The sequence below is a fragment of the Lepisosteus oculatus genome, chromosome 9 (assembly GCF_040954835.1).
Source record: "Lepisosteus oculatus isolate fLepOcu1 chromosome 9, fLepOcu1.hap2, whole genome shotgun sequence".
In the NCBI taxonomy this organism is placed as follows: domain Eukaryota; kingdom Metazoa; phylum Chordata; class Actinopteri; order Semionotiformes; family Lepisosteidae; genus Lepisosteus; species Lepisosteus oculatus.
In genome coordinates this window covers 45,210,924-45,238,899 of record NC_090704.1, presented here as the reverse complement: position 1 = coordinate 45,238,899, position 27,976 = coordinate 45,210,924, and the positions used below count along the sequence as shown (strand labels likewise).

Genomic DNA, 27,976 nt, shown 5'->3' with positions numbered 1-27,976 from the left:
CACCCTCTCACTGCTACAGCCCAGGGGCAGACCAGCGCTTCAGGCAAGGGCCAGTAGTGCTGCCATAGCAAGAGACCGCGAGCAAACTTGCCAAACTCTCTTGACCAACACTGGAGGATTCTAGAAGGGCCGCACAGATGCAAACCGCTGTGGTGTAAAGGCCACACAGATTAGAAGGAGACAAATGAATCATAAATGATCTCCTAATGTACCGTAAGCCCTGCTGCTGGAGTTCGGTGCTGAACTGCTGTGACCTCTCTCTCGAGTGCCTGTATCTGTGCTCCGCTTTCTGCAGGCGACAAGCGTGTTTGTCTTTCTTTTTCTCCCAGCTTTCTAACAACTTCATTAGATTCAGGATCGCGGGGGGAGCCAGAGCCTATCCCAGCAAGCAACGGGCACCTAGACAGGATGCCAGTCCATCGCAGGGCACACACTCACAGCGGGGATAGTTTCCCAGAAGCCAGTTGACCCACCAGTATGGCCTTTGGACTGTAGGAGGTAACCACAGCACCGTGTGAACATGGGGAGAACATACAAACCCCACACGGACAGCACCCCCAGGTGTGAGACTGAGGCCAGGGCCACAGCACTGCGAGGCAGCGATGCTGACCTGGGTGCCCCTGCACTGCTGTTGTCTTCACTGAGACCACTCTGCGTGGTGCAGCACTGGCTGTGCTGGAGACCGAGCGGGTGGGTGTTTGGGGTTGAAGTGGCCGTCTCTATTCTTAACTCCTTAATGAACGAGCTGATGAGGCTGCAACAGGCAAGGGAGTACAGAGTGTATCTTTGTCTGACCTCTAGTGAGGTTCGGTTCCTCTAGGCAGGAAGGCTTGGGCACATCTGAAGCCAAGTGCCACAATGCCACGCAGAGAGAGGACCGTGCACTGCCGCCGCCTTCTCAGCACTTTCAAAGTTCATTTCCTTGTTAACTGCTTCCTTGGGATTTTTCAATGACATACGCACACATGCTATAGAACTGTGCACGGCGCCACACGGACATTAAGATGGCTGGAAGACATCGAGAGCTCCTGTGACCTAGATCCGCAGTGCTCAGATCCTCCTGGCTGTCGCATTGAGACACGCTGCACTGTGAAAAGCCACAATTAGATTTATGCTGTCCTAGTCTTTCAAGTGATGAAATGTAGTTGTAAGGCCATCGTCTTTACAATTCATTACAACAGTTTCCCCTTGCATTGTCAAAATAGTTTTACTTTGTGTTTTATTTATTTTTTTAGTTCAGTTAGTCTTATTGCCCCACATAAAACCATTATTGTCTGAGCAGCACATGAGTGTCAAACCGCAGACATTCATGTTGGTCTCACTGTAGGAAAAATAAACATCAGGAGACAGTGCTTTCTCAGTCTCTGTCCCTGTGTTCTCTGCCTGGGAATTGTTCCATTTCCATAGCGACAGGTTGTCATGGCGAACACTCAAAACATCTCATTAGCATGTGGACTACAAGCCACATGGAGCCAGGAGAGAGAAAAGACCAGGTGAATTTACAGTGCCCATGGCAGCCAGACTCCACACCTAGTGCTTTGTCTAATACAGAGAGCTAAGTAAACCAAAACTCGAGTGGTCTGGTATTCTCTTAATGGACAGTGAACGTTTACATAAGGTAAGAACACCGTACCTTCACTGAAATGCCAGACCTACATCAACCTCTGGGGATCTTGCCGTTTGAGAGTGCAGGTGGCATCCAGGACGTAAACGGATCGCTGAGGCTATAGGTCCCGGTGGCCTGTGTTTGTTACAGCTTCCCAGGCCGGCTAGGGATTTCTTGACAAAATGCCACACGCTGCTGAAAGGACTGTAAGCATGAGGAAGATGAGGATGACATTTGAACATTTTAGCAATGTCACTGCCTTACAGGCAAATCCTGTCAGATCTCAGAAGTCAAGTGAATCCTGGTCAGTCCTGGGAGGGGAGACCTCTGGAGAAAGGTGTTGGTGGAGCAGTAGGTGGCGCTCTTCCCTCTTGGCCCCTGTTTCCAAACGATTGGACACTACCGTAGGTGCTGGGTGGCATCCAGACTATTTGGCCTTTAAAGATCCTAGGAGAAGGAGTGTCCTGGCTGAATTCCACTCCGGCATTGAGTGATCTGGCCTCCCTACAGCTCCCTCTCTTCTGCCCAGTGGGGCTGCAGAGTGTTGCCCAGGTGGGGCTCCACTTCAGTTGGGGGGGGGGTACATTGAGAGCCTTCTGATGTGGAGTGCTTGGGGATCCTCTGGGATGAATGAGAAACCATTCAAGAGCCCCATGAGGTGGGCCCATATCCGGACGTGCACCTCCCCTGAAGCCAACAGTGATAAAAGTTTAGCTGAGGGCAGCAGGCCTGTGTCTCAGGTCTGTCTGACTGCTGTTGTGATAGTTTACGGTATCAAGGCATTTTTACTGGGCGTTCTGTGTTTTCTTTTCATTTTTGTTTTGCTGACCAGTTTTAACTGCTGACAATTCAGCGATTCAGCTTCCTTGTGCAGATGTTTTGACTTGCTGAGTGCTCATGTTGTCTAGCTGAGCTTGTGGGGGGGGTGAGGGTGATCGCCTGTTATGGAGATATTCGGAGTTGCTCTGCCAGGATTTGGATTTGTAATCAGAACCCTCCCCTAATGGAAGTGGGTTCGGGAAAGCTGCGACTCACCAAACCAGTGACTTACAACATGGAAACATAAAGCATGGAAAATGTAGCCGATTAGCTTGGACCCCAGTTGTATTGCTCTCGAGGTTACTATGGTGAGCTGCAGATCCCCAAGCCTGGAACCCAGAGAAGTCACTGAAAGTGTCTTTTGTTAAATGTTAGCCAGCGACAGTCTTACATTTCCTTTAAAGTTAAGACAGAAATTCAGAATGCAAGCCCGGCGGGGGTTCAAAGTTTTGGAGTATCTTTCATTTTTGTTATTGTAATCCATAATGAAAAAGAGCTTCATGGAACAGTCTCTTTATCCCTGGCATTATTAAAACCATAATAACATTTAAACTGGTTTACATTTAAACTGCTTTCACGCTTAGTATCTCCCCTCTGCTCCAGAGGGTTTTCAAAGGAATCTTTTGTGCAAATGATAAGGAATTCTTTCCAAAAAAAACAAGTCATTATTATTTGATGTTTGCATTTTTAATATGATCTTGGTCCTGCCTAAGCTCTAGTTAAAATTGAACATGCTTTTCATGACACCAAAGAGATCCAAAAATCTTCAAGAGAGAGCTTTGCTCTACAGAAATGCTCTTCATATTATCTCCAAAACAGAGATCTTAACAAGCTGCACTTGTCTGCTTGTAATTAGTCTGTTTCTACTTGAACTACCTGAGCTAGCACCTACTCCAAGTGTATTCTGAACAAATGTTCCTTGCATGAAATATCATGACACATCAAGTTCAAAGAGACAAGTTGTTGCAAAAGACTAAAGGTCTTCTCTATCTTTTGATGCATTATTTCATATAAAATTGCTTTACATACTGTATCAAGAGTGCTGCAGAAAAGTATTTTGTTCTCATATTATCACAGGAATTAGATTTCTACAGGTTTAGTCACAGCAATGAACACATTTAATGACTGGCAACAAAATTAGGATGAATTAGAGGACTTCCAGAAAGCAGAATGGTGCTCAGAGAGCACTGCATGCTATCACTGGCTCCAGTTCTGTGAGCAGGGACTAGCCGATGTGATGAGTGAAGAGTGGCAGCATTAATTCAGACAGAACTAGGACTCGCATTAAGCAGAGCTTGTACGTGAGACAATCCAGGATGGCCTGGGACTCTTTTTCTTTTGCACCACAGATGACAGAATGTTTGTTGTAGATTATTATATGTAATGTTATCCGATGTTTCCATCTGAACTGGCTTCTGCATGTTTACCATAACATCAACATAAAAGGAATTAGCAACACTGTATGTTCTGCAAGGGTATGGTAATTGAGAGTTTGAAACTGAGTTTCAAACACCAGCTCAGGAGAAGTGTTTGTCGTTTCTCTCAGATCCATCAGTCTAGCTGTTCTGTGTCCGTTATCTTCTCAGGCCGTGAACACCCCCATTTCAAGCCTGGCATTTGTGATCAAACTTCTGTACATGAACTTTCATCCCTGTCATCTGCACTGTATCATGAACGGAAAGGCAATCTTACACATGTAGTGTTGTCTGGATTTTTACAATCTAAGTCTGTTCTGCAAATGTGCTTCGCTTGAAAAGAAGATATTGCTTTCAGCACTATAGGTCACTTCAAATAGCAGAATGCAGCACTATTTTTTAATACCACTTTCTTATGAAGGCTGAGTTGTAATTCATTTGACACAACTGAGAAGCTGTTTTTTTTTTGCAAGCATGTTGCAGCCGCTGACCTGTTCAGATCCCAGAGGCTCAGCAGTTCTGTGCACTTGAAATGTCAAATGAAGAACTTGAAGCTTGAAGAACTGGGAGCCCAGTGCTCCTTCCAGTTTGGTTTGTCCTCAGACTGCGTCTGCAATGGGCTGCAGCAGCCCAAGCTCATACTCCACTGCCCAGTGGAACTCTTACGCCTGCACTGCAGTAGCATGGCTGGCAAAACAGATGTTGTAGTTGTTTTGGATTAGTTTGTATGAAATGAGTTTGGGCAGTCTCAGTTCTCTCCCTCCACCCATTTACTAACTGTTCCAATTCAGGGTTGCGGGGGAGCCGGACCCTATCCCAGCAAGCAACAGTGCAAGGCAGGGGGCACCTTGGACAGGATGCCAGTCTGTAACAGGGCACAGACACAGACAGACACTTACACACCCACACCAGGGCCAACGAACCCACCAGTTAACTGTGAGACCCCAGGGAGAACACAGGGAGAACGTGCCAACGCCACGCACATAGCGCCCCAGGTCCAGAACTGCTAACGACTGCGCCACCGCCCACACTAGACATTAACCAGAGAGTGAAGACGCCCCCCCTTACGGACACTGCAGGTTCTCATTGGGTGTTTTACAACAGCGCAAGGGCCACAGGCTTGCAGAGGTGCTGGAGGCTGAAAACGGACTGCTGAGGTTGACGTGGCTCAGGAAGCTCAAAGCCTGAGACTTTCTGGCTGCGTTTGCACACACATACACAATCACCCTCGAGCGCCTGGGAGTGGGAATGTCAGATTTCCGCTCGGTTCTCAACGAAGAGTCTTTTCAGCTCGGATTAAATGACCTGTCAGTCAGCCTCCCCACCTGTCCTCTGGGTCCGAACAGAGGGGCAGTGAGGCCACAGCTTCCTGTGTGCGAGGAGGCCGGCTGAGCTGGCAGCTGCAGGATTCAGTCCCTATACTGACCTATGCTGTCCCTTACTAGAGGTTCATCCTAGAACTGAGATAGGTTGCAAATCTGAAACTGGGTTTGGGTCTTGGGTCATTTACATGTAAAGGTATCTATATTTATGTCAGGTGATTGGGAACGGGCATCTCAATTCGCACCTGACCTCTCTGGATAAATAGAGGATTATTGGTGTTACGATATTGGTGTATTACCACATCAAAATTGATGGAAGGTTTTTTTTGGGTTCATCCATCGGTATCGTTTTAAATTGGCGTGTAGTACTGAATTCTCCTATTAAATGAAGATAGTCCAAATCTTCTGAGATATGAAGAAGACCAGGCACCACACACAGCCCAGCCCAGTAGAAATCTTTCTTGTGCAACTTTACATCTGTAGGACTTGTTTCCAGAACGAGTCTGAGACTGACACTGTCAGCATTTTCAAATCTTGCTTCAGTACCTTTTTTGGTGTCACTAGTCCATTAATTCACACGTGAGACAGAGCTGCCCTCTGCTGTTCAACAATGATGTAGTTACCAGTCCCTGTGATTTTTACGCCTGTGCTATAGCAGAGAAACACTTGTCTGCAGAACAATGCCCATCGGAACCACACTTCAGCTTCACTCAACAGTCATCAAATGAGCAGGAGAAGAGACTTCCACAGACCCTCACTGCAGGTGCTCATCAGGAAATATCCCGGGATGCTTTGTTTACTGGAAAGTCCGGTTGGAATCATCTACACGACTGTAGCCAGCTCATAATGCTAAACTAGAATTGAAAGGAAGCACATTCAACTTAACTTTATTTTTGGTCACATCCTCTGGGCCAATAATCAGCAGGCTTAAATCTCCCCAAGAGGAAAAAAAAAACCCAAAACAATGTTCAGCACATGTAATTACCATCACACCTACCTAGTTACTTCCTGGGAAAGGGTTTTACAATTCGCCCTTTATAGAGACAAAAGAGTGGACTGCACAGTACCGTCATCTACAGTTCATGATGTAAGCTCACAGCCATCATGAACAACGCCTCTCATCCGCTTCATGGGACTGTTACTGGGCAGCGGAGCACATTTAGCACCAGACTGCTCCAGCTACGGTGTTCAAGGGAACGTTTCCGCAGGTCTTTCCTCCCGGCGGCTGTCAGGGTGTATAACGCTGTCCTAGGCGAGGACTGTTAGCCCTTCATTTGCTCCTCTATGGACAGCATGTTGCTCCATTGTACTTTTTGGAAAATCAGTCTATATAAACCTATGCACATTTTGCACAAATTTTATTGTTTTTACAGCGACTATGATCAGCACATTTTGCACACACCTATGTATTTATTTATTTTTATTTATTTTGTTGTCTTTTGTTTTACTATTCTGATGTCTGTTTTGCTTGTCTTGGGCTGGACTGCTGTAACACATCAATTTCCCTACGGGATTAATAAAGTATTATCTATCTATTCTCCTAGTCTCATCCAGCTACCAGTTAACTGCACAAGACAGCACTTCAGGTTCCAAGAAAATTTAAGAGTGGCTATAAGCCAGTTTTAAGTTGTTGTAGTGAAGGTATCGTTACAATACTTTTTAGCTGCTTAAAACAACACATAAGGTTACAACTGAGAAACTGCGTTTCGTGCTGGGTCATACCTCAGTATGCGATTTGTTGCTCTAAAACAACAAATCTCCTAACGGGAGCAAGAGGATCCCACTTGACCGGCCAGCAGACGCAAAATCCCACCTTTAACCTCTGCAGTATCACTATTAAAAATCACAGCGCGGAGCTTCCCAGCACACAATCGTGAGTCCGACTTGTGTCGAGCAGTTCGGCAGGTCCAATGCAGTTCTTTAGCCTCACCACAAGATGGGGCTCCTGAGCTAATATCTGGGTGCACATTGGCTTCTGCCCCGAGCCCTTTCTTCCCAAACCGAACTCATTCCTTGCTTAACTGGAGAAGATGAAGACTTTACCCGTCGGCAGAAAGCTGGAGATTAAAGGAGCCCTTCAGCAGAGGTGCAGAGATGGGCAGCTCTGCAGTAGCAGCAGCGCCAAGAGCCATGGGATACTGGGACACACAGGCACTGTGCATTCAAGAGCTCGAGGGCTCTCTATGCAGCTGTTGCGGGCTGGGGCTTCTGCGCCTCCTCTGGTAAGAGGAAAGGCGAGTGTTTTACTGAGAGTCTGGAGTTTAGCCTCATGTGTGGCATATTCTGCTGTGGAAAAGTGAAACTCTGCCAGGTTTTGTCAGAAAGGCAGGATGTGGAGCTATTAACCGAGGCTTGAAAATGTGACTGTGTAATTATGCACAGCCGTGCCTGGGATTTAAAAAGTGTAGCCAGTCTCATCAACAGATGGGGGGGTGGGGGGGGAAATGTACAGCTGAGACTAGTGAGCAGTTCTTTCACAATACAGATACTGCTGCCATCCTCCTAGCTGTGAAAACCTCTCTCTCCTCTGGCTGGGTGCCCTGTGGAAGTGTGCGGGTCTGTTCGTGCAAAAGGGACCAGAGGGGACTCATCGCCAGTGTGCACCAGGGTTTATTTTTTCAAAAATGTCTTGGAGCGCCTCTACGGAGAATCTGGGACCCGCTCAAAAACAAAAAGCACAGGAAGGCCTGGCCGATTGAAAACCTTAACTGGCCCAGGTCCTTACAAGCCAGTACATGATATTTAAACAAATAAATACAGTCCCGCCGCAGAAGTCCCGCGCTGGGAAGCCCAGGGGCGGCGCAGTTTGCCCACGGACCCCCTCCTGGCCTCCTACGCTCTGGGGTGCGCGTTGTTGTGGTTGAGCTGCGCATATTCCACAGAGTCCTGCCAAGCAAAGGGAAAGGGAAATGCCGTCACTTGCTGCCGGAGTGAATTTGCATGGGCATTTTGCAGGGCGTCGCCTGTGCCATGTGTACGCGCTTCCACACTCCCATATCTCGTTATTCAGCCCCGCTGGGTGGCTTATCGAGGGAAAACATGCCATCTGAAAAAAGGCTTTTTGGCCGCCCCTCGCAGGGCACCACTGGTCGCTTGGCGTCGTGCCTCGAGAACTGCAGGGCACAGACCGTACAGAGAAGGACTGGTGCGCAGTCTGACCAGTCACTGGTGCCCGTTTCCTACAGGGGCACCAAGGCCAACCTCTGGCAAAACTGGATTCGCCAAAGATTACTGCTTCGACCTGACCTCTCACTCCTCACCACTGATAAACATGGGGAATTGCACCCCAGTTCACTCACGGACGTACACCACTCCTCCTCCTTCTAGACTGTGAAATACAGCCCTGCAATAATCACAGACTTCCTTGAGCTATTGGTGCCTTCCGAAGAACGGGAATCAGTTTCACTAGATGACAAACTGTGGTCTAGGATTTGCCAAATCAGGCGCAACACATGTTTGACACAGCGGCGGCAGAGCTCTGATTGCTTCCTTCCCACCACGCATTGTGAAGACAGCTCCGCGAAGATGTTTTGGAGATCCAGGAGAGGTAAATTGCTCCGAGAGATTCCCAGCCACGATAAGGAAGGAAACCACAGCCCTGTTCCTTTGTACGACTAGCTCTGGAAACACAGAACATGCCTTCCCACTGTGCCCTGCAGTCTCAGGAGCCAAGTTTGTGCAGTGAGCATACCTGACTGCTTCCTGAATGGTCAGCCGTGTGAAACGCTGGTCTTTCTTTAGGCATGGCAGGTAACTGGGGGTCATACTGTAGCTACATGTTTGTCTTTGTAAGTAATTGTACTTCCAAGGAAGCACGTTATCTTAAAGAGAAGATCGATATCTATTAAGAACAACAAAACCCTTACTCATACAGAATAAAAAGCATTTCAGCTCCAACTTCAAATGGATAAATCCTCAGAGAACTGCAGATTCTGTCTAACTATATTTCTTTTACCAGCTGGTGAAGACTCTTTGAATCTCTTTGACTAATTAGAATCTCTGTTCTCTCCTCGGTTAGACCACATGTGTACAAAAGCAAAATGAAATGAAAAAAATATTTAGCCGCTTTTCTGTAAACCAAATATTGGTCTAACATGCTTTGAAGCACTTGGTAAGTTTGTGAGCTAGCATGCCACCTAGCATGTAAGGATAAGGGTTCAACAAAGGCTGTGCCAGGAGTTGGTAGTGAAGATGACACAAGACATAAGATGGATGTGCTGAAAAAGCGAGGGACGGTACTTACACAGTCCGCTGGCTCGGGCTCACCTGGGGAGAGAGGAATGAGACAGGATGAGGGAACAAAACTCTGAGTTTTAGTCTGTGAATACAGTTCAAATCCCACATGGGCCGGCACTCCCCCCACCCTTCGTAATCAGATCTCTCGGACATGAGTCACTTAGTCATGACCGGGCCTTGGAACGCAAGAACCAGGAGGAAAAACAGGGTTGGAGATCAGTTGGAACAAAGGACAATAATCATGGTGTAAAACTTGAATTCTGAAGAGAAACCGTGGCAAATCTTCCCCTTCACGAACAGCACGAATGATGAAACCCGTTAGCAGTTTGTGCGGTTGAAAGGAGCGTTTGTGCTGATTTTGTTCTCGAGATACAGTGCCTCCTTTTTCTTTCGGGACGTGACATCATCACGCTGCCCCTCTGAAACAGCACAGCAGGACCGACCCAGTCTCTCTCATCCCATTTCCCCGGCAGAATCGCCCTCAGATGCGTGTGCAGAGGTGAAGAGTGGGTTTCGTTGCTTTCCGACAGGAGAAAAAGTACCGGCCTATCTCCAGCTCCTCAGCTGCACTGCCGAGACGCTCCTTTTCAATTTCAGACCATCATAAAACCTAAAAACAAGAAGCCATCGGGCCTAGCTATCCGTCTACTGCTACTCGGTACATTTCCTAACCATTTTTAGCACATTTTATAACACTTTCAGCGCCGCTTCTGGAAGCAGATCGGCGCCGAGAGCTTGAGGGCCTTCCGGTCACATCCTGTGTGTGAGTGCCTGACACCTACCGCTGGCAGATGTTCGGAGCTCGCTGTAGACTGTGTCCGTGCCCTTCCGAACTGGAGCTGCAAAACGCAGAAACAGATACTCAGCTGCTGCAGCCTAAAGCCCAAAGGTGTGTGAGCTATCAGACAAGTATTTAGTTCAGCCCTTCCTGTTATCAAAAAAAAGATTGTTTCAAGTATGATGTGGCTTGGTACAAAAGATCTCAAGATACGTCAAAATTATTGTCTAATTACACCACTCCCAGAACGAGGGTATCAGCTATTTCTGTTATCAGCTTTTGGGGAAAAAAACGTTTTTAGAAGAAATCCCCTTTTGAAAGTGTATACAGGAAATAGCTCAACTTAAAAGGAAAAAAGCTCAAATAAAGTGCAATAGACAAACAGGAGATTACAACTCTGTCACTGTTCCCTCCCTGTGATTGTTCGATGTTTCGATTCTTTATCTGTCGTGCTCAGACAAAGACAACAGAAGGGCTTTATTGAATTTTGTTCCAGCTGAAATTCTCATATTCTTTTTCATGTAGCTAATGATTTGATATTTGTTTGATTGTAAATATTGAGCCTCTGTCTCAAGGAACGTCCTCAGGAGTGTGATCTTCTCAATGACAGCCCTAGATTACTGTCCTGGGGCCAAGAGAACTTTGGGTCTAATTGCAGTTATGGAATTACAACAGTGGTTCCCATCAAAGATCCTGGAGAAACACGGTGTCTGTTGGTTTTTATTTCAGCTGAGCTCTTCCTCTCCAGGACTAATTGATGAAGACAGCTTGTGTCTTTGGTCAGTCCACAGTGTACTTCAGGGGTATGGTTTCCAGTAACTCCATCACACAGAGCTTTTTGCAGCCTCTTCTTAGCTTGTTTGCTTGTCAATTATGGCCCATCTCATTGACTTACTAGTTGATCAGCTGAGGATGAACAAACTGGTGGGAATGATTCTTGGACACACTCATTATGGATGTGGATATAATGAGTGTGTCCTTGCCCATTGTTGGATGTACTCTTTACTGGACATGCTCAAAATGAGCATTCCTTCCCCCTGCAGAATGTCAGAAGACACCTCTGAGGCAGGGCGGTTCTGAGTCTCATGAATTGATACAGGACTAATGTTAATTACACATCCCATGTGAGTTTTTAAAGGCCGAAAGAAAATGTACAAATTTGCCCCCCCCAGTAGAAAAATAAAATCAATCGGCCTGTGGTTAAGAATGGAGCTAAATCCTGTTCCCCTAAGGACCATAATTGAGAATGATTGTGTTACAAGGCTGAGTGGATGCTGAGACAATCCTAAATCTCATCCATTCTGGGGTACAGTTTGCTTGTGCCCAGTTTGTGACAAGACGGCTGGATGACATTCATTGTGTAATCTTCTTTTCTGTGCTGTCTTCTGCCTTAGAGGAAGGGCTGTCTAATCTTGCAAACCTGCAGGGGGGTTTGAGCTTAAATTGCAGGGAGGAGGGAGAACTGTGGACACTACCAGCCACACAGGCTGCAGTCTGCCAGCCCTGCAGGCGTGGGGTGAACGACTACTGACCTCTGGAGGGGTCCGGGTCCCGATGCATCACCTCAGTGTATTCAACGTCAGGCTCGCTGGGTGTGTCTGCACAGCCCTCGACCTCTGACCCTGGAACACAGCAACATATAGCTCTGTGATTGGTGTGTGCCAGGTTCCCAAGACAGACAGACAAACAAACTGTACAAAAAAACATATGCAGGAGAGGAAAAAAAACACAGTTTTGCTGTTTATATATTTTTAGAACAGGGCAATGCGTTTGGGGACATTAGCGGAGCGCACACAAGGAAACTGCACACTGAAAAAGATCTGTGTTTTACTCAAGACTTTACAAGGACTCAAAGCCTTGATTCTTCATGCCTGCTTCTCCTTCCATGTACTAAGTGTGGACGAGGTGGCTCACTAAGCCCCTGTTCTAGTGATCAGCTGACAGTACCAGGCGGGCTGACAGTGCTCTCTCTGTCGCGCAGGAACGGGAGGCTCACCTGGCTCAGACCTTTTCTCCACGAGCGAGGAGCTGGCGTCTCCCCCCTCTGCCTCAGGACCAGCTGCGAGGGCAAGCAGAGGGAGGTTAGGAGCGAGCCTCGTGTAGGAGGCAGGCCGGTGAGCTCTGGGACAGCCACAGCAGCCCTGAGAGAGGCCACCTGCTCAATACGGCCTGCATTGAACCACACTCACACCACCCCAAGCCACAGCAGGATAAGCTGCAGTTAGTCTTGTCCCTTTCTCAATGTTATTGTGCACACACACGTGTTACTGGGATTAGTTTGTGTCATGTATGATACTCTGGTGAGTCTCTCTACAGGGGGTCCCATTTATATCTGCCACATTTATTTGTGTAATAAAATAAAAGTTGTTAAGGAAAACCACAAACTCAAACTTTAATTTCATTGAAGTACAAACCTGGGAGTTTTGTTGTACTATATTCTACTTCTTACTGTAGAGGTCTACTTCCTATAAATTCCATTTTATAGGAAATGATCTTCATGACCGCTGGTGTTGATTACAAGCTGTCATTAACACAATGAAGTTGTTGTGACATTCTATCAAGGGATAAAACGTCCTTCTTTTGGTGTCAGGTGTCAGATAGAAATGGCACACCCTGTACGGCACAAACGTCAACCACAAGGATGGACCACGGTCAGGCTGCACCCTTCCTGCTCACAACAGGACAGACAGCACGAACAGGACAGGCCTGCAACCAGAGCTCCCATCTACAGAGCTTCTCTTCAAATTTCTGTGGGTCACATTGGCTTAGGCTCTTATTATAATGGCAAATGTATTTCCTTTAGCAGCACTCTAAACTCAAATAAAACCTGTACCTGGGAGTGTTACTGGTCACTTCCAAAGCCCATTTCAGTTTTAATTAAGACGTTCAGGTATGACAATGTCTCAGTACCACCATAAGCCAGATAAAATAATTGTTTTAAAAAAAAACTTTGTTCAGGCTTCACACTTCATGGCTGGGTCTGGCTGTGCTACAGGTGCGCTTCTAAACAAGCAGAAACATTGTCAGGGCTCTGCTGGCGGCGAGATTGGCGCACTGCGGCATTCCTAAAAGAATAAAGCGAATAACGACAATAACAGGAGCGAAACAAGAAACTCCTGTACGGTACTTTTTGTTCATCCTGAATGTTGTCTTATGCACACCACAGATACCAGAGAGCGGTCAAACACAATGTTTATTGTGTTTGATCGCTCATCATACCCATGTTTTACAGAGCAAAGTACAAACTGTGTAAAAGAAGAGGAGAGACTAGAAAAGAATCGATAAAAAAAGATTGTGGCAGAGCAGAGATGCTTATACTTCATGAAGGTTTACATTATGGTCCACGAAACTTTCCACTGTAATGTATCTTAGTGCTGATGAGAAAGAAAGCACTTAAAAGGATCTGGCTCAAAAATAACAAAAACTTTTATTCTAAAATCATATTCACCAAGCAATATATATACACACAAATATGTGTTTCTTTTAATATGGACATAATGAAAGATATATACACTCTCCGTTCAGATGAATTTACAGGACAAGTCCCTGGGACAGCAGAGAGGAGGACAGATTGGTGGCAGTATTAATTACATCAGACCCTCCTACAGTATGTATAGAACAGAAGCCACAGACATCAGAAACAAAGTGATTACAAGTGATTCGTAAGACAGTATGCCAGTCAGTGGAGATGTGCTATATGACAACTCTAAACAGTAACTGTCATCCTAGAATACATACTGTTAATATGTACGTACTGTAGGTGTATATGTACTGCATATAGTCACTGTGTGACTTTACACGATTACAAGTTACTTGTGTAAGAGATTTGTTTTAAATGAATAAGAAGTGGGGAGAAAATCATTTAAAAAAGTGAGCAGTTTCATTGACAATCTATTCATTGCATGTAATGTTACTATGTGAAGTATAACTTTCTCTTTGAAAAGCCACGTCTCCCAACTCCTTGAGCATTAAACAGATACGCAAGAAACGTGCACCTGCAGCAGATTATGTTTTAACAGCACCCTCCTGCAACACCATGTGTAAAAGTGGATGTAGAGGCTGGCTCTGTGCAGGGTGCGGGGTGGGGGGGAGGTTCAGAGAGAATTTGAGATGCTCACAGCCCGGCCAATCCACACTGTGAGGCGAGATGAGCCTCACGGCTTCAACGCCTTGCTTTGCAGTCAGCAAACAGTTCTTTAAAAAAAAATAATCAAATAACACATTAAGAAAAACAACAACAATGTCTTCAAGAGGCTTCCAAAAAAAAAAACCGTCTCTCTGTACTCTTCTCTCTGGCAGATTTCTGGGCGGTCCTTGAGGCCTCTCGTGAATGTTTGGCGTGCACTGCAGGTACGAGGGCGGGCGGGCCAGGCTGAGGCCCCGCCCACTACACTGTGACAGGGCTACTGCGACTGCTCCTGCTGCTGCTGTTGACAGGAAATGATGCGATACTATCTCGAGTTCCATTGGCCGCTTTCCCCTCAGTGACATCACAGTGTGGCACGGCGCCTGCAAGCAGATGGGGGGTTTTTGCCCATGATATACCCACAGAGGAGACCAACCACATATCACATCAATATCCCGCACTCTGCCGACAGCTTCAAAAGACACTACTTAGAGGGCGGTGAAAAGATTCATTTTACAGTGTGCAGGAAGGTCAAGTGCGCAATAGCTCCTACATTGTTCTTTCAATTCCCATTTGTAACAACAATAGCAAAAACCAGATCCATTTTGCATGCTGTTCTTTTCTGCCAGCAGCACTGGAACAGGATGTGTCGTTCTTGGACGGGTGGGTGCTCTGAGAGTGCTATCTGTTTCAGCAACAAGAAAAACAGGAGGGCAGCGGCAGCATTTTTCCAACTCATGACAACTAAATTTCACTCAATTGAAACTCTACCAGATAATCACTCACATGCATTGAGACAACCAGCACATAAAAAGGTCCTAGTTGGTCTCTTAATTCACAGACTGGGAATGCAATTTCTAAAATATTTTCGATGCCAAATTTTCCTTTCATCTCTTTGAAGCAAAAGTGTTTGTTTTTTTAGGTGAGCCGTGGAATGATTAAATGCATCGTTAATGACAGAAAGAGTTACCAGAAGGTAAACCAGATGGACACTACAATGAGTGAGAGATGGAGAGCAGGCAGTACATGTAGAAATGCTGTTGTGGTTGTTAGCACACACAGTAGTAGTACATCAGGAAACTGTGCTACCTTTGTGAGCATTATAAACTTCTGTCTCGTTGGTGAGACTCACTGCTAAAGGTTCATCTGCTGTAGGGCTCGAAGGCTTTCTGAGAAATGGTAAAAATAAAGTCATCACTGGAATTTTTAAAAAAGCAACAAAGGGTTCTGAGTTTTCTCTCAATTACAACATGAATCACTATGCATTGAGACAGCAGCCTACAAACCTAGAGTCTCTCCAGATCGTCCTGTTTTTATCCCACCTAGCTCACATTTTAATTAGTTAATTGAATGAATTATTGACTGAAAGACAGGGGACTCTCAGGGAGTAGAATAGATTCCCTGAGTCCTTATCAAGACATTGAGAAACAAACGCAATTGCAGGCACATGTTGACACAGTAACTAGCTCTGACAGCTGTCACAGAAAGTGAAGCAGTCACTCGTAGCATCTCGTGGAAGAGATTAAGGCTTATAAATATCTGTCAATTTCAGCCCACCTGGCAGTGAACCTAACATAATAACAAAATAGAAATAGTTTGTGTTTTATTTTAACCTGCAAGCTGTACCATTAAAAAGACTTTTCTAGGAACCAAGGATCAAAATGAATATATTTAGAAAACCAAAAAATAAAAACAGTCAACTCACACTGACAGTTCTGCATCCCGTTCCTTTTTAGCTATGCAAAAGAAAGAACCAAGAGTTACAAAAATACCACGGCGCTCTTCGGCGTTCATGCGGAAAGGAGAGCTGTGTCTTTACCTTTCCGGGACCTGAACCACAGGACGCAGAACCCAGCGACGCAGACGAGCATCAGGACGGTGACGACAGCGATGACCGTCGTCTTCCATTCCGCTAAATTAACTGCAGAGGAGAGAAGGAGGTTCAGCCTCTCTGCACAGCTTGTGCAATTCTCTGGCCAAGGGCAGCGCTGGATCTGGGAGAGAGAGCTTGCCACAGCGGGGCCGTTCCTGCAGCTCGGGCCCCTCGGGGCCCCGGCGGTATTCTCATGGCTCTCACGTCGCGCGCTCTCCCATTGATCTCGGCGCGCGAACAAACTACAAAGGAGGCAGCGAGGAGGCAGGATGTGTCAGGCTCTCAGTTAAAAGCACGCCTGAAGTCCCTGCCTGGGTGAATACTAATACCCACCCTTGACTCTATGGCATCGCTGATGTGAAGCTGTGTTTTTTTTCCCCAATTTTCACAGCGCTGTTGCAGCAGCCGCTCAGATTCCAGCGAGTTATCTCTGGGTCCTGTAGCTTTCCGTTAGGCTGGAGCAATGCCAAGCACAGTGCACTGCCTCTCTAACTTCACCAGCAGGTCGCTAACACTGCTGTCTCTCGAACCCTGCCTGGTGTCTGAGCGCCCGACAGCCATGACAGCAAGGACTGAGTCACCCGAAGGAGACGTCTGTGGAGTCTGAGTGCCCTGGAGAAAGCCACTCGTTTTAACTCTGAAGGGGCCGTCCTACAGGGTGGATGTAATTTGTACACTACTGGAGATGCAAACAAGATACTGCAGAAGCACTCAGAAACTGCAAGACTGCATACATATAACAGTATCATAACATGCATTGCATACATTTATAGAATTTTAACAGCAAGCAGAGTAACACCACATGTATGAAATATCTGGTACTTAATGCAGCCTCTCATGTGCTCATCAAAACTGAACTGTCATGTAAAGATGGTCTCCCTGGCATTTAACACAAAGATTCCATTTGCACAGACTAGAAAGTAAGAGTGTTGAGAGAAGACCAAGGCCTCACCAGATATAGCCGTCTGATTGCTGTATTTGGTTTCAAGGGCTCTGTTTGTGGCCGTGCAGTAGTAGGTCCCACTCTGATCCCTGCTGGCTCTGAAGGTGTAGATTCCAACATTGTTGGTACTGAAGTTGGTGTGCAGGGGTTTCCTATTCCCAGTTTGGTACCATTTAAAAGTTATGGGCGGCGTCCCGCTTTGCACAGCGCAGGACAGAGACGTGTTCGTGCCTTCCACGATGTTGGGGAGGGCTGTTAAAACAGCTGCAGATACTGGCTCTGTGAGGGGGAAAGCAGAGGCAGTTTTTCTTTTACCGACGGCTGTCAGAAGGGGCTGGAGGGAGACTCACATGGGGCTGCAGTTTGATCCTATCAAGTATTAAATGTTGCCGGTTCTTATACAAACTGTGTTAGTGAAGAATAATGACATACTGTACATTTATAAAATTATACAGTAAGCAGATACCCACATTTTGTCAGTTTTCTCTGTATGGGAACATGTGTACTTTCTATTACGCATGTTACCAGATTGTGGCTGAAAGGCCCCCTCACTTTAGATTCCTGCCCCATTAATTTCAGTCCATTGATGATTTGGTGAGGAGAACAAAAAAAGGTCTACAGATTAGAGGAGGCCATTCAGCTTTTTCAGCCCGTTCAATAGTTAGAAGATAACTGATCCAAAGGTGTCATCCAGCTGTGAAAGAAGCCAGGGTAGCAGCACAATCCACAAGGTGACTGAGAAACCTGTTCTGCACCCTCATAACTCTTTGTGGAAAATAGTGCTGCCTATTCTCAGCCTGCAACAAAATGTGAAATGTGAGGAATTTATACTAAGGAGCTCCAAATTAGATTCAGGAGACTGAAATAATAGAAACACTGCTAAAGATATAATTCATCCCAACTGGCATTTTGACTGTGACGAGGGGTCCTGTAGGGATCTGTCCGTGCCCTCTGCAGATGCTGGCTAGCCCAGGTTAACTCAGGTGACCGAGCCCCTGTCAGTGCCTGTGCCTAAACTGTGGAACTGTTTTCAAGAGCCCATAAAAGTTTGTGAAAATCAGCTGAAGATTTCACTTCATACACAATCTTTTAACTGTTTAAAGTCCTTTTTGGTTTTCCTTTTAATTTTTACTTTGCCACATCAGTTTATTTTGATGAATTGTTGTACAGTGGCTTGAGATGCTTTATACAGTAAATATAATAAGACTGACAGATTGCTTAAGAAAGTGAGCTCTCGTGCTTTTACTGTCCCCGAATCAATGCATTTAACCCCGCTGTTTCTGAATACGATCAGCCAGCAGAGGTAAAGTACAATACAGTATCTTCTGCAGTAGTCAAATCTACCAGTAAAATTTTACACTGCATCATCGTGCATCATTAAGCAAAGACAAACAAGAAATGGGCAGCAGCTCAGAACAGTACAGATAGGCTGGTTACTTTTTTCTAAAATGCGGCAATAACAACAGTGAAGGACCACAGGCATTTGCACCCAGATTCCAAACATTACAAGGAAAGTGAGAAAAAGTCACATGTGCTCTGTGAGTAATTTTGCTGTGTCAATGGCCAAGGTTTTTATGAAGATTTAAAGGTAATTCATCACAGAGTTTTCTGACGAGAGGAAACTCACACAGGCCTGAGTCCAAGCTGCCATATTTTATCCGCCCTTAGAGAGTCATCAGATACGAAAATGTGAGAAACTATAGGAAAGGCGCCCCAGTGCTGAACAGAAAAATCTTACAACAGGGTGAGCCTTATGATTTGTTCTTAGGCAAAGACGTCAGCTAAATGAAACGGTGGATGAATTGGCATGCAGTCATAGGTATGGTTTCAAACTGATGGCCGTTGCCGATTTCCGCACAGTTTTGGATGACATTGTAAGGTGTTGTGAAGTACAGTACTGTCTCACCTATCACTTGGACGTTGAGCATGCCACTCTGCTTCACAGAGTGGGGGCCTCGGTTTTGAGCCTCGCACTTGAATTCCGCAATTTCTTCCTTCCTCTTTATTCTGACAGGAAACAGAGCGCGATCCCTGCTGTGCCTCTGTACTGTAGTATTTATGGTTTCGTGGGCTTTCAGCAGCGTATAACTGATGGGAAGTGTTCCCCACTCAGAGAAACATTCAATCTTGAAGTCTTTACCTAAGATCACGTCATCAGTGACTCTAATTGTGGGATTGGAAACGAGAGCTGTCACAAAAGAAAAACAGAAAGAGAGAGACATTTTTACTATCAGGATTTCAGCTTGATTTCAGAAAGCAATCCCTGTTATGTTAAGAAGAAAATGATGATGATAAGGGTGATTAACCTCATGGAGTTACACTTTCTTTAAAAGTGGGTGAGGGGAAGAGCTTATTGCCAGAAGGTTCCCAGTTCAAATCCCATTTCTTTGCCTAGCCCGCTGTGACACCCTGAGCAACGTACTAGTCCCCTTGGACGATGCATTAAACTGTAGCAGCAGCTTCCTTCCCCCAACTCCTAGAGACGTCTGCACCATCTGCTTTGGATAATGAACTTTTGTGAGTTTTATGCTTGTGAAACATCTGGGATAAAGGGAGCTGCACGCAGCCCGGAGGGGACTGCACCTGTGACAGTAGTGAAGAGGCAGTAAGGGTGGTTTCAGGGAACAGGCCAGAGCTCAGACAACCTGCTGCTTACACAGGGATGTGGGGGAGGCTCCCTGCAGACGTGCACATCGGGCTGCATGACCCAGATGTGTGGCCCGATGCCCAGCAGGGGAGCAGGCATCGACACGGGTGGACAGAATGTGTCAGAAGGAGAGGACAAATGAGAGCTCATATAGTGCACCTCCCGAGCCTGAACAACACTGCAGAGGGATCCCTGCCCTTTCCGGTGGGAAATCACGACTGTTTTACAGAGGGGCATGGCAAAGGAGATGAAAAACCATAGAAACACTGTAAACAAGTGAACACCATGATGCACGTTCACAAGGGTGAGAGCATGACATAGAGTCCGGAGGTTTTTAAAATTAATGCTTGTGGACTGCCCTCCCCCCGAAAATGAGGCAGATGATCAGTTCATGTCCTGCTATGGTGCAGCAGTGTGTTTTGCGTATTCACCGCGGGTTCCTACCGTAGACTTTGAAGTGCATGACCTCGCTGCTCTTGGTGATGTTTTTGGCTGAAGCGTTGCAGAAGTAGGACTCTCCGTCTTCCAGAGTGGCTCCTTTCTTGCTGTAAACTCCATTGACATGCTCTGGAGATAGTAACTGACTGCCCTTGTAAATGCTGTACTTCACATCATCAGCAGAAATCCTCTCTTTTGTTATGCTGGTGCTCCTGCAGGTCAGATTGAAGCTCTCCCCTTCATTTACTTCCTGTGGCTGTGGTGTTAAGACAGGCCTGGAAAATAGCTCTGTGGTTGAAAGAGACTGTTGGTCAGTTTCATATAAACCTGGTTGAAAGTCACCTGTGGAACTTTCAGAGAAGCCGAAATTCTCTCTGCAAAGTTTCTCATGTTGACAGTAACCATGAATCCCCAGGATTTCTGTAGCAAAAGAAGATTCTCAAAAGCAGGAATGCAGAAGTGTTATTCTACTTAGCTGATATCTTTGGAGCACTGGGGTACTTGTTGAGAATATATAACTCACCCACACACCTGCCAGTGTGTGAGCTAATTCGCTTACTGAAAAAAAAAGACCACTGCTGGGCTATATAGGCATGGCTTTCAAAAGAAAATCCAGAAAGACTTGACCTGAGCTGGCAAAGATCAACTTTAATACCCCTGCACCTGACAAAAACTGACAACGTGCACAACGCAGGCCTGTAAATCCTACAGGAAAATTTATCTGAACACAGTTTAGTTTGTAGGGCTCATCTGCATTCACATACGCATCCACCACAGATTTGAACATTTCTAGCGGACTTCAAAAGATTACACTAAGATCACGCTTGTCAGAGACAACTAGAAACACTGCATAACAACACTTGCACAACTTGCGCCATGCTGCAGGTACTACAATTTACCTGGGCTGTACAGCACTTTCTACCCAGCATGTCTGTGCACTGCATGGGTAGTGAATTTTACTACATATCAAATCGGTTTAAAGCTTTGACTAGCCACAAGTCGACAGCACACTTCGGAGCAGATACTGAACACCTCCCAAGAGAGTAAGAGTGTCTCACCTTGTACACTCACAGTTTTTGCAGTCTCCTTCTTCACCAAGCTGAGCTCAGCCACACACACATACTCTCCAGCGTCCTCAGCCCGAGGGGTCCAGCTGTAGGTCACACGGCCCCTGGTGACATTCAGTATGTTGGCACCCTTTTTCAGGAGGATCTGGGTGTCTGCGGAGGACTGGGGGTAGGCACTGCACTCTGCCTCCAGACTGTCCCCCTCGATGATGTGCTCTGATGGTTTAATTACGAACAGCGGCTCTTTCAGTAATTCTGGAAAACAAGCATTGAAGAGCACCGGAAGAATGTCAGAGGCTAGGAAGAGGGGCGCTTGGCCGATCAGGGATCAGCAGAGATACTGCAGACTAGGCCACTCCTCCCTTCCACTGGCTGGTGCTGTTCACTTACCTCGGATGGTGACGTTCACAGCGTTACTGCGGTCTGACTCTCCGGCTTCGGGCAAAGTCATGATTCGGAAATTGCAATAAATGACGGCACTCCTTTCTCCTGGGTGAAACACAATTTTCTTCTCTGCGCGGTTTGTGGTTGCATGGGATTGCATGGACTCGCTGGACCCCTTGTGAAAATAGAATATGAAGGAGCCTGTTTCCTTTGGCGCACTGCATTCTGCCAGGACCTCCTGACCCTCCATCACCGTCTGGGCACTCAGGGTCAGAGTGGGTTTCTGCAGGCCTGGACACACAAGAACACACCTTTTAAACACTTTTGAACAGCCTTTACTTTTTGCCAGGAGCTGGAGAAGCCCCAACACAAGAACACCTTCAGAAGAAAGGAGATGGAGTGAACAGCAGTACAGTTGTACAATTATAAAATAACAGCTGCTCACAATAAAAGCACCCTGAACCCAGGAGGGAAATTAATCATTTTCACTAGCATGAGACCTACTGTAGGAAAGACTCAATGACTGCTAATTACTTTGTACAGTAACATTGTTTCAAGACAGGTACTGTATGTAGGTGGAAATTATATACAGCACAAATAAAGTTGACAGCACAAAGAAAAAATGACTTTACCTACCTGATATGTTTAAGCGTTTGGTTTGGCTGTCCTGGCTCTTGCTTTCCACTGTGACGGAACACTTGTACCTCCCAGAGTGAGAAGCTCTGGCCCCCACAATGGGGTAGAATAGAGTCTGCTCGGTGTGGTTCTTGGAGTACACCACCTCATCGTTCTTCAGAAGCTTGTACTGGAACAGCAGGGGCTGGCTGCCCAGGACGCTGATGTCCACCGTGCAGTTCAGGCTGACATTGGTCCCGCTGGCCACACTGGTGCTGGGCAGGATCACCAGGCCGACTGAGTTGATCGTCACAGCTGCACAGCAAAGAGCAGGGGAAAAGGCCAGTCGTGAGTGCCGGGCTTCTTTCTGCCTTCACTTAACCAGCAGCCACGTCACCCTACAGCTCACCACTGGAGCTCAGCAGGCGTGAGCTGGGCCAGTACCTCGAGGGGAGACTCCTGGGAAAAACTACTGTTGCTGCTGGAAGAGGTGTTAGTGGAGCCAGTAGGGGGCGCTCACCCTGATGCTGTGTGGGTCCTAATGCCCTAGTATTGTAATGGGGGGCACTAAATCTTAAAAAAGGTGCCATCTTTCAGATGAGATGTAAAACTGAGGTCCTGACTCTCTGTGATCATTAAAAATCCCAGAGCGTTTCTCGAAAAGAACTTGTCCTGGCCAAATTTCCCCTTGGTCTTTATCAATCAAGGCTTTCTAATAATCCCCATCTCTGAACTGGCTTCAACCCTTTGCTCTCCTTCCCACTGAGAGCTAGTGTGTGGGGAGAGTACTGGCACATCATCCAGGTGGGGGTGCACACTGGTGGTAGTGGAGGGGATCCCCATTACCTGTAAAGCGCTATATAAGTGTAAGGAATTTTCATTAGTAGTTATATTATTATTAACTTCAATTTAAGTAGGAGACTGAGTGGTGGTGGGTGTCTTCAAGACGGTCCAGAAGAGCCCAGAGTGCTCAGTGGCACTGAAGCCAGCTGGAGATCTACAGTATAGTAATGTCAGCTGTTCTCAGCACTGCAGTTGAGCACCCCTAAAACCGACTACACTGTAGGCCACAGACTCTGACGAGCGTTCTGGCGCACTATGGCTGCCGTCGCATCCTCCAGGTGGGGCTGCACACTGGTGGTGGTGGAGGGGATCCCCAATACCTGTAAAGTGCTTTGAGTGGAGTGTCCAGAAAAGCGCTACAGTGTATATAAGTGTAAGCAATTATTATTATTATTATCCAGGTGGGGCTGCACACTGGGGGTGGTGGAGGGGATCCCCATTACCTGTAAAGCGCTTTGAGTGGAGTGTCCAGAAAAGCACTATATAAGTGTAAGCAATTATTATTATTAATTATTATTATTATTAGTTTTTCCCCAAATCATTTCTTACTAATTGTATAGAAAGCATTACTGAGTATTTACTCACATAAAAAGATTGATAATATATGAGTAGTAGTCCATGTTACTTTTTCAAATGCATTTTTACTGTTTATGACAAACAATATTAACAATCTTTTATATGCGTCGTAAATTCTACAACAATTTATGTGCGGACCAAACCCATGTTTGTGCACTGGTACAAAAGGATATTTTTTTTCTTAAAGAGCTGATAAAGAATACTGCAATGGACACTAAATAAATAATGAAAGGTTTTCTGCATTATTACAGTAAAGGAACGATAAGGGGAGAAGTTACATTTCTCAGGGATAATCAAGGAGAATCCTGTGCTTGATGAAAGGTAAATAGCTCATGGCTGAAATGAATGTCGGTCAGGGGTTTTCCAAGAAAAAATAGGTAACATATTAGATCCAGTGCTCTTCCTAATTTATAGAAGTGATCTAGATTCTGATAGTAAACTAGTGAGACACACTGGTGATACCAAAACAGGACAATTAGCATACAATATAATTCTCTGTGGGTGTTTACTAGAGGTTGCTGGAGTTTTTTACAGGTTGCTAAAGACGACAAATTTCCCCTCCAAAATGACCAAGACGATATAGCTGCTCCGCACTTATTCCAGATACATTCCTGGGCTCAATGCATTGTCCTCGACTGATGGGCTAAACAAACAACCTTCTTGGTCTTTAACAGAGAATATTGACTGGACCCGATTCAAGTATTTCAAACCCTCGAAGGCACCGACAAGATCAGCCCCGAGGACCTCGGTCACCAGCGCAGCACGGACCCGCAGACACAAGTGCAAACTGTGTGGGAACGCGTGAAAGTCTGAAATAAGCTACAGCACACAGCCATGATCTCAAAACCGATGCCCCGGCTTCTTTCAAACAAGAAACTGAAATGCTAATTAGCTACTACGGTAACTACTAAACACACTAAACATTATAGGCTGAATGGCCTTCTCTTGTTTAGGACCTTTATTAGTGGTTCAGAATATTGCGGGGAGAATGTCAATTGACTTATAGGTGCTACCGCTTGTAATGTTCTCATTGTTTAAAAATACTGCTGTGGCTGATTGACACGATAGAGTGGTTAAATGCACAATCAAATCCACGCCTAAAGGCTCTCAGGTTGCCATGAAGTCGTGAAAACCATGCCGAAGGAGGGGGAAAAAACAGGTTTCGAAACAATTCTGGCAAGAGGTCGGTTCTATTGTCCTGTAGCCCCGCGCGCTCAGTGCTGCAGCAGAATTCCTTTCCTACGAGAACAGAGGAATGCCAAGACCCCATCAGTAAACAGAGGAGGCCTCAGGAAGGAAAGCCGCCTTTTTAGAGCAACAGAAAATCAGAGCCCCAGGGGAGTGGCAGCACAAGGCACAGGGAGCATTATTTTAGTATCCTGTCCCACCCAGGGCCACAGCAAGCCAAGCCACAAACACCAGCGGCCAGGCCGTAGCACAGCGAACAGGAGTGGCCCATGAACTGTATCCCCACTGCCTGCTCTCTTCGACATGAGCCTCAGAGTCCACTGTTTAACACTAAGCAGCACCCGACCTCCTGATTGCACTGGAGATTCACCCCCTTGGGATCCTGGCTCCTGCACCACCAGCATGGGCTGATGGGATCAGATCAAGCAACTGACTCCTCTCTTTCTCACACGTCTCATTTCAGACAATTCATGTGATCACCAGTCTACAAAAACATGTCCCTCAAAGCCTCAGACTGCAAACCTCTTAAGCACCTTCATCGAACAGGTTTACGTAGCTACTCAGAAAAAAAAAGATTCTGAAGTCCTTTAAAATGTACACGTCAGCTTTGGATTTTGACTTTTTGTTGTTTTTCTTTCAGTACTAATTTTGCGCAAATGAGACGTCGGTGTCTCACGGCTTAAGAAAAGTTTTGTCCCCTCCCTGGCTTTGTGAACTGTTGAGTGAAATTCATTTCTAAAATAATTATTTGTACGTTTTTTTTCTGGACACTTGTGCCGCTACCAGCTGCCTTCGCTGGACAAAGCGGACCCCCAGAAGCTCAAGAGTCACCATGGAAAGACACAACATGGTGACCCTAGAACACGTTTGCTTGTGCTTTTGAAAAACTATTCAAAAAATATTTTTTGAATAAAATAGAGGAAAAGATTTGAAAGCAAAAACAAAACAGCAGCCCTGACAAAGCAGAAACGTGAGTTTTCACTCTTTCCTCTGCTAGTTCTTCCGTCCACAAATACAACATTTTCCCAGCCCAAAACAGAGGAAGCAGAGGTTGGGAAAATTTCCACTCCAAAAGATAACTACTGACTGAGGATGAGGAGATAAGGTGCTTCAGCTGGCTGTCCTGTCTAAGTGAATTAAAGTGTTTTTGTTCTGCTTTCCTGCATAAAAAGATGGTAATTGCCTGAGGTTAAAACAAAACTGTCGAAGGAATAAAATTTCCACACTTACCAGTGTGAGGTTTGACACCCGGTACAGCTGGGGTGGGGAAAAAAGAAGAGAATTATTTCACTTCTAACAGTCGTGTTTGAAAAGGATTTCTAAAGCAAAACCATCAGACAACTGAAAATAACACTCGTGTCTGCACGCACAGGTCAGGAGAACCACTGCGAGGAAGAAGTAGCGCTTCATCCCGGGAGAGGCTGGAGTCCTCCTGTCGAACCCTGGCGCAGGAGCCTTGGTCCCAGAACCCATGGCTGTGGTGGTGTCTCTGAAATGGCAACCAGTGTGGAGGGAGTGAGCCGAGCTCCGGAGTGCAGCGGCAGGGAGGCTCTGGCACAGGGGGGTGTGAGTCCGTGTGTGTGTGTGGAGGCTGGAGCCTGTGCAGGGCGGGGGGGCTATAGTTATCACTCGGAACCTTCTTGGCTTTGTTGAATTTTCCAGGAAGTGACTGCTGCTTCCTGAGGATGTGCGCTCCAGCTCAGCGCAGTCTGGGATTTTCGTTGTGGAGCACACTCCTCTCGCACCCCCCAGCGGCACAGGAACCTGTTTTGGACCCGATGTGCCCCGAGACGCCCCCCCCACCCTCACCCACCTGCCTCACACACACTCCTGCAGCCCTGTCTCTCCAGACGGTCTGGTCCATAAAGGATGCCTCTCTCCTGACTGCAGAATATGTGCAGCACTCTCCTCCCCAGTCTGAGCAGTAGCAGATCCCACTTGTTTCTGCCCATCAGCCTCTAAATCCTATATTGTTTTCCCAATCCCTCGCTTGTTTAAATTGGAATATTATTTGCATGACCAAGAGACACAAATACCAACACTAAAATAAGTTCACTCCTTTTATAGTGTTGACTAAAAATAACTTTAATATATAGCTTACATATTTTTAAAGGGATACCTTTTTCTGTAGTGCTTGAAAGAGCCCAGGCTAATGCCTTCCACACGGTGGCTGGGTAGGTTGTTCCGCGCTCCCACCACCCTTTGTGTAAAGCAGTCCTTCCTGTTCGCGGTTTACACCTGTGCCCTCCTGCTTTAAGAATTGCATCAGAGAGCGAAGAGAACATGCATGTACATATGTTCCCACGGTCTAACACAACAGACACTGTGAAGTATGTTTCTGAAAATATATTTGGTAGTGATCCCGTGACCATTTGCTTCTTTGAAAATTGGTCTGGTGGTTTCAGATGTGAAGACGGTTAAGGGTGTAGTCGACCCACGTGAGAAACTATTAGCTGAAGTGCGAAAAGAGTATCTTGTCTGTGCATCTATGATGTCTTTGGTAGGGCTGGTGAAAGGAGAAGTGAGGGAGGTCAAGTTATTTTTTATTTCTCCGTTTATGAGTCAGACTGCCCTTTCGTTCTGAACACCCTCCCGTGTCCTGAGATGGCAGCAGCCTCCTGCTCAGCAGGGTCAAACTCCTGTGTGCTGCTGTGTTTGGACTCCTGCGTCTCTGATGCCCATCCAGCTGGCTTCAAACTAAACACCTGGTCCCCCTCTACTGGCCATGTGTGGGAATGACAAGGCAAGCCTCAGTCGAAGGGGCTTCCATCTGCTGCTTGCTCGGTGTATTAACAATGGGGGAAAAAAACCCAACTGCAGGCACAAGTCACAAGTTACCTGTCTGGATTGGACTTTTCCGCGCCAGCACAGAGAGGAGAGGGTTGCAATAGAGTCAGGCTGGGGTAGGTTCTGCTCACATGCACCGGGATCAGATTAGACATATGGTCGCTGCCTGAGCCACCCCTGCAACCAACATTCAGAGCAACGTTGACCTTTTTTCTGCATTTCGGCACACTTCTATAATCTGGTCTAATAATCGCATTTTGGGGGGATTTATTGTTCATCTTATTGGCTTGATGGAACTATTGCTTTTCTTACA

General features: G+C 46.2%; 1 protein-coding gene and 1 long non-coding RNA gene across 8 annotated transcripts; one reads left to right on the top strand and one right to left on the bottom strand.

Moving 5' to 3' along the window:
• The first annotated feature begins 1,490 nt into the window (after window positions 1-1,490).
• Window positions 1,491-12,900, top strand: LOC107078537 (uncharacterized). 3 transcript variants are annotated; one of them, XR_001479490.2, is made up of 4 exons: window positions 1,491-1,618; window positions 9,768-9,897; window positions 12,158-12,290; window positions 12,767-12,900. It is a non-coding gene; the product is annotated as an uncharacterized lncRNA (long non-coding RNA). The 3 variants fall into 3 exon arrangements; XR_001479489.2 differs by lacking the exon at window positions 9,768-9,897 and having other exon boundaries at window positions 1,504-1,618; XR_001479491.2 differs by lacking the exons at window positions 1,491-1,618; window positions 9,768-9,897 and adding an exon at window positions 10,200-10,287.
• On the bottom strand, window positions 7,757-26,444 carry LOC102682923 (platelet endothelial cell adhesion molecule-like). Of its 5 annotated transcripts, XM_015356607.2 has the most exons (16): window positions 26,247-26,444; window positions 26,107-26,133; window positions 22,291-22,584; window positions 21,661-21,945; window positions 21,262-21,525; window positions 20,210-20,491; window positions 19,025-19,306; window positions 17,128-17,397; window positions 16,122-16,223; window positions 16,008-16,038; window positions 15,392-15,471; window positions 12,173-12,235; window positions 11,709-11,798; window positions 10,181-10,237; window positions 9,406-9,428; window positions 7,757-8,048 (listed from the first exon to the last, which is right to left on the bottom strand). In XM_015356607.2, the coding sequence occupies exons 1-16, from the start codon at window positions 26,347-26,349 to the stop codon at window positions 7,995-7,997; spliced, it is 2,307 nt and encodes a 768-aa protein (XP_015212093.1). In that variant the 5' UTR covers window positions 26,350-26,444; the 3' UTR covers window positions 7,757-7,994. The 5 variants fall into 5 exon arrangements, with proteins under 5 accessions (XP_015212093.1, XP_015212097.1, XP_015212094.1 ...); XM_015356611.2 differs by lacking the exons at window positions 7,757-8,048; window positions 9,406-9,428; window positions 10,181-10,237; window positions 11,709-11,798 and having other exon boundaries at window positions 15,392-15,467; window positions 26,247-26,441; XM_015356608.2 differs by lacking the exons at window positions 7,757-8,048; window positions 9,406-9,428; window positions 10,181-10,237; window positions 11,709-11,798; window positions 12,173-12,235 and adding an exon at window positions 13,585-14,685 and having other exon boundaries at window positions 26,247-26,439.
• Between the last annotated feature and the right edge of the window lie 1,532 nt (window positions 26,445-27,976).

Bases quoted from the DNA above. Each gene is read 5' to 3' on its own strand.
- LOC102682923 (XM_015356607.2), bottom strand. From the start codon at position 26,349: ATGGGTTCTGGGACCAAGGCTCCTGCGCCAGGGTTCGACAGGAGGACT. The intron at 20,492-21,261 runs GTGAGACACTCT...TTTCAACCACAG, and splicing joins AAAAACTGTGAGTGTACAAG to AGCTATTTTCCAGGCCTGTC. The intron at 10,238-11,708 runs GTCAGTAGTCGT...TGCGTTTTGCAG, and splicing joins GGACCCGGACCCCTCCAGAG to CTCCAGTTCGGAAGGGCACG.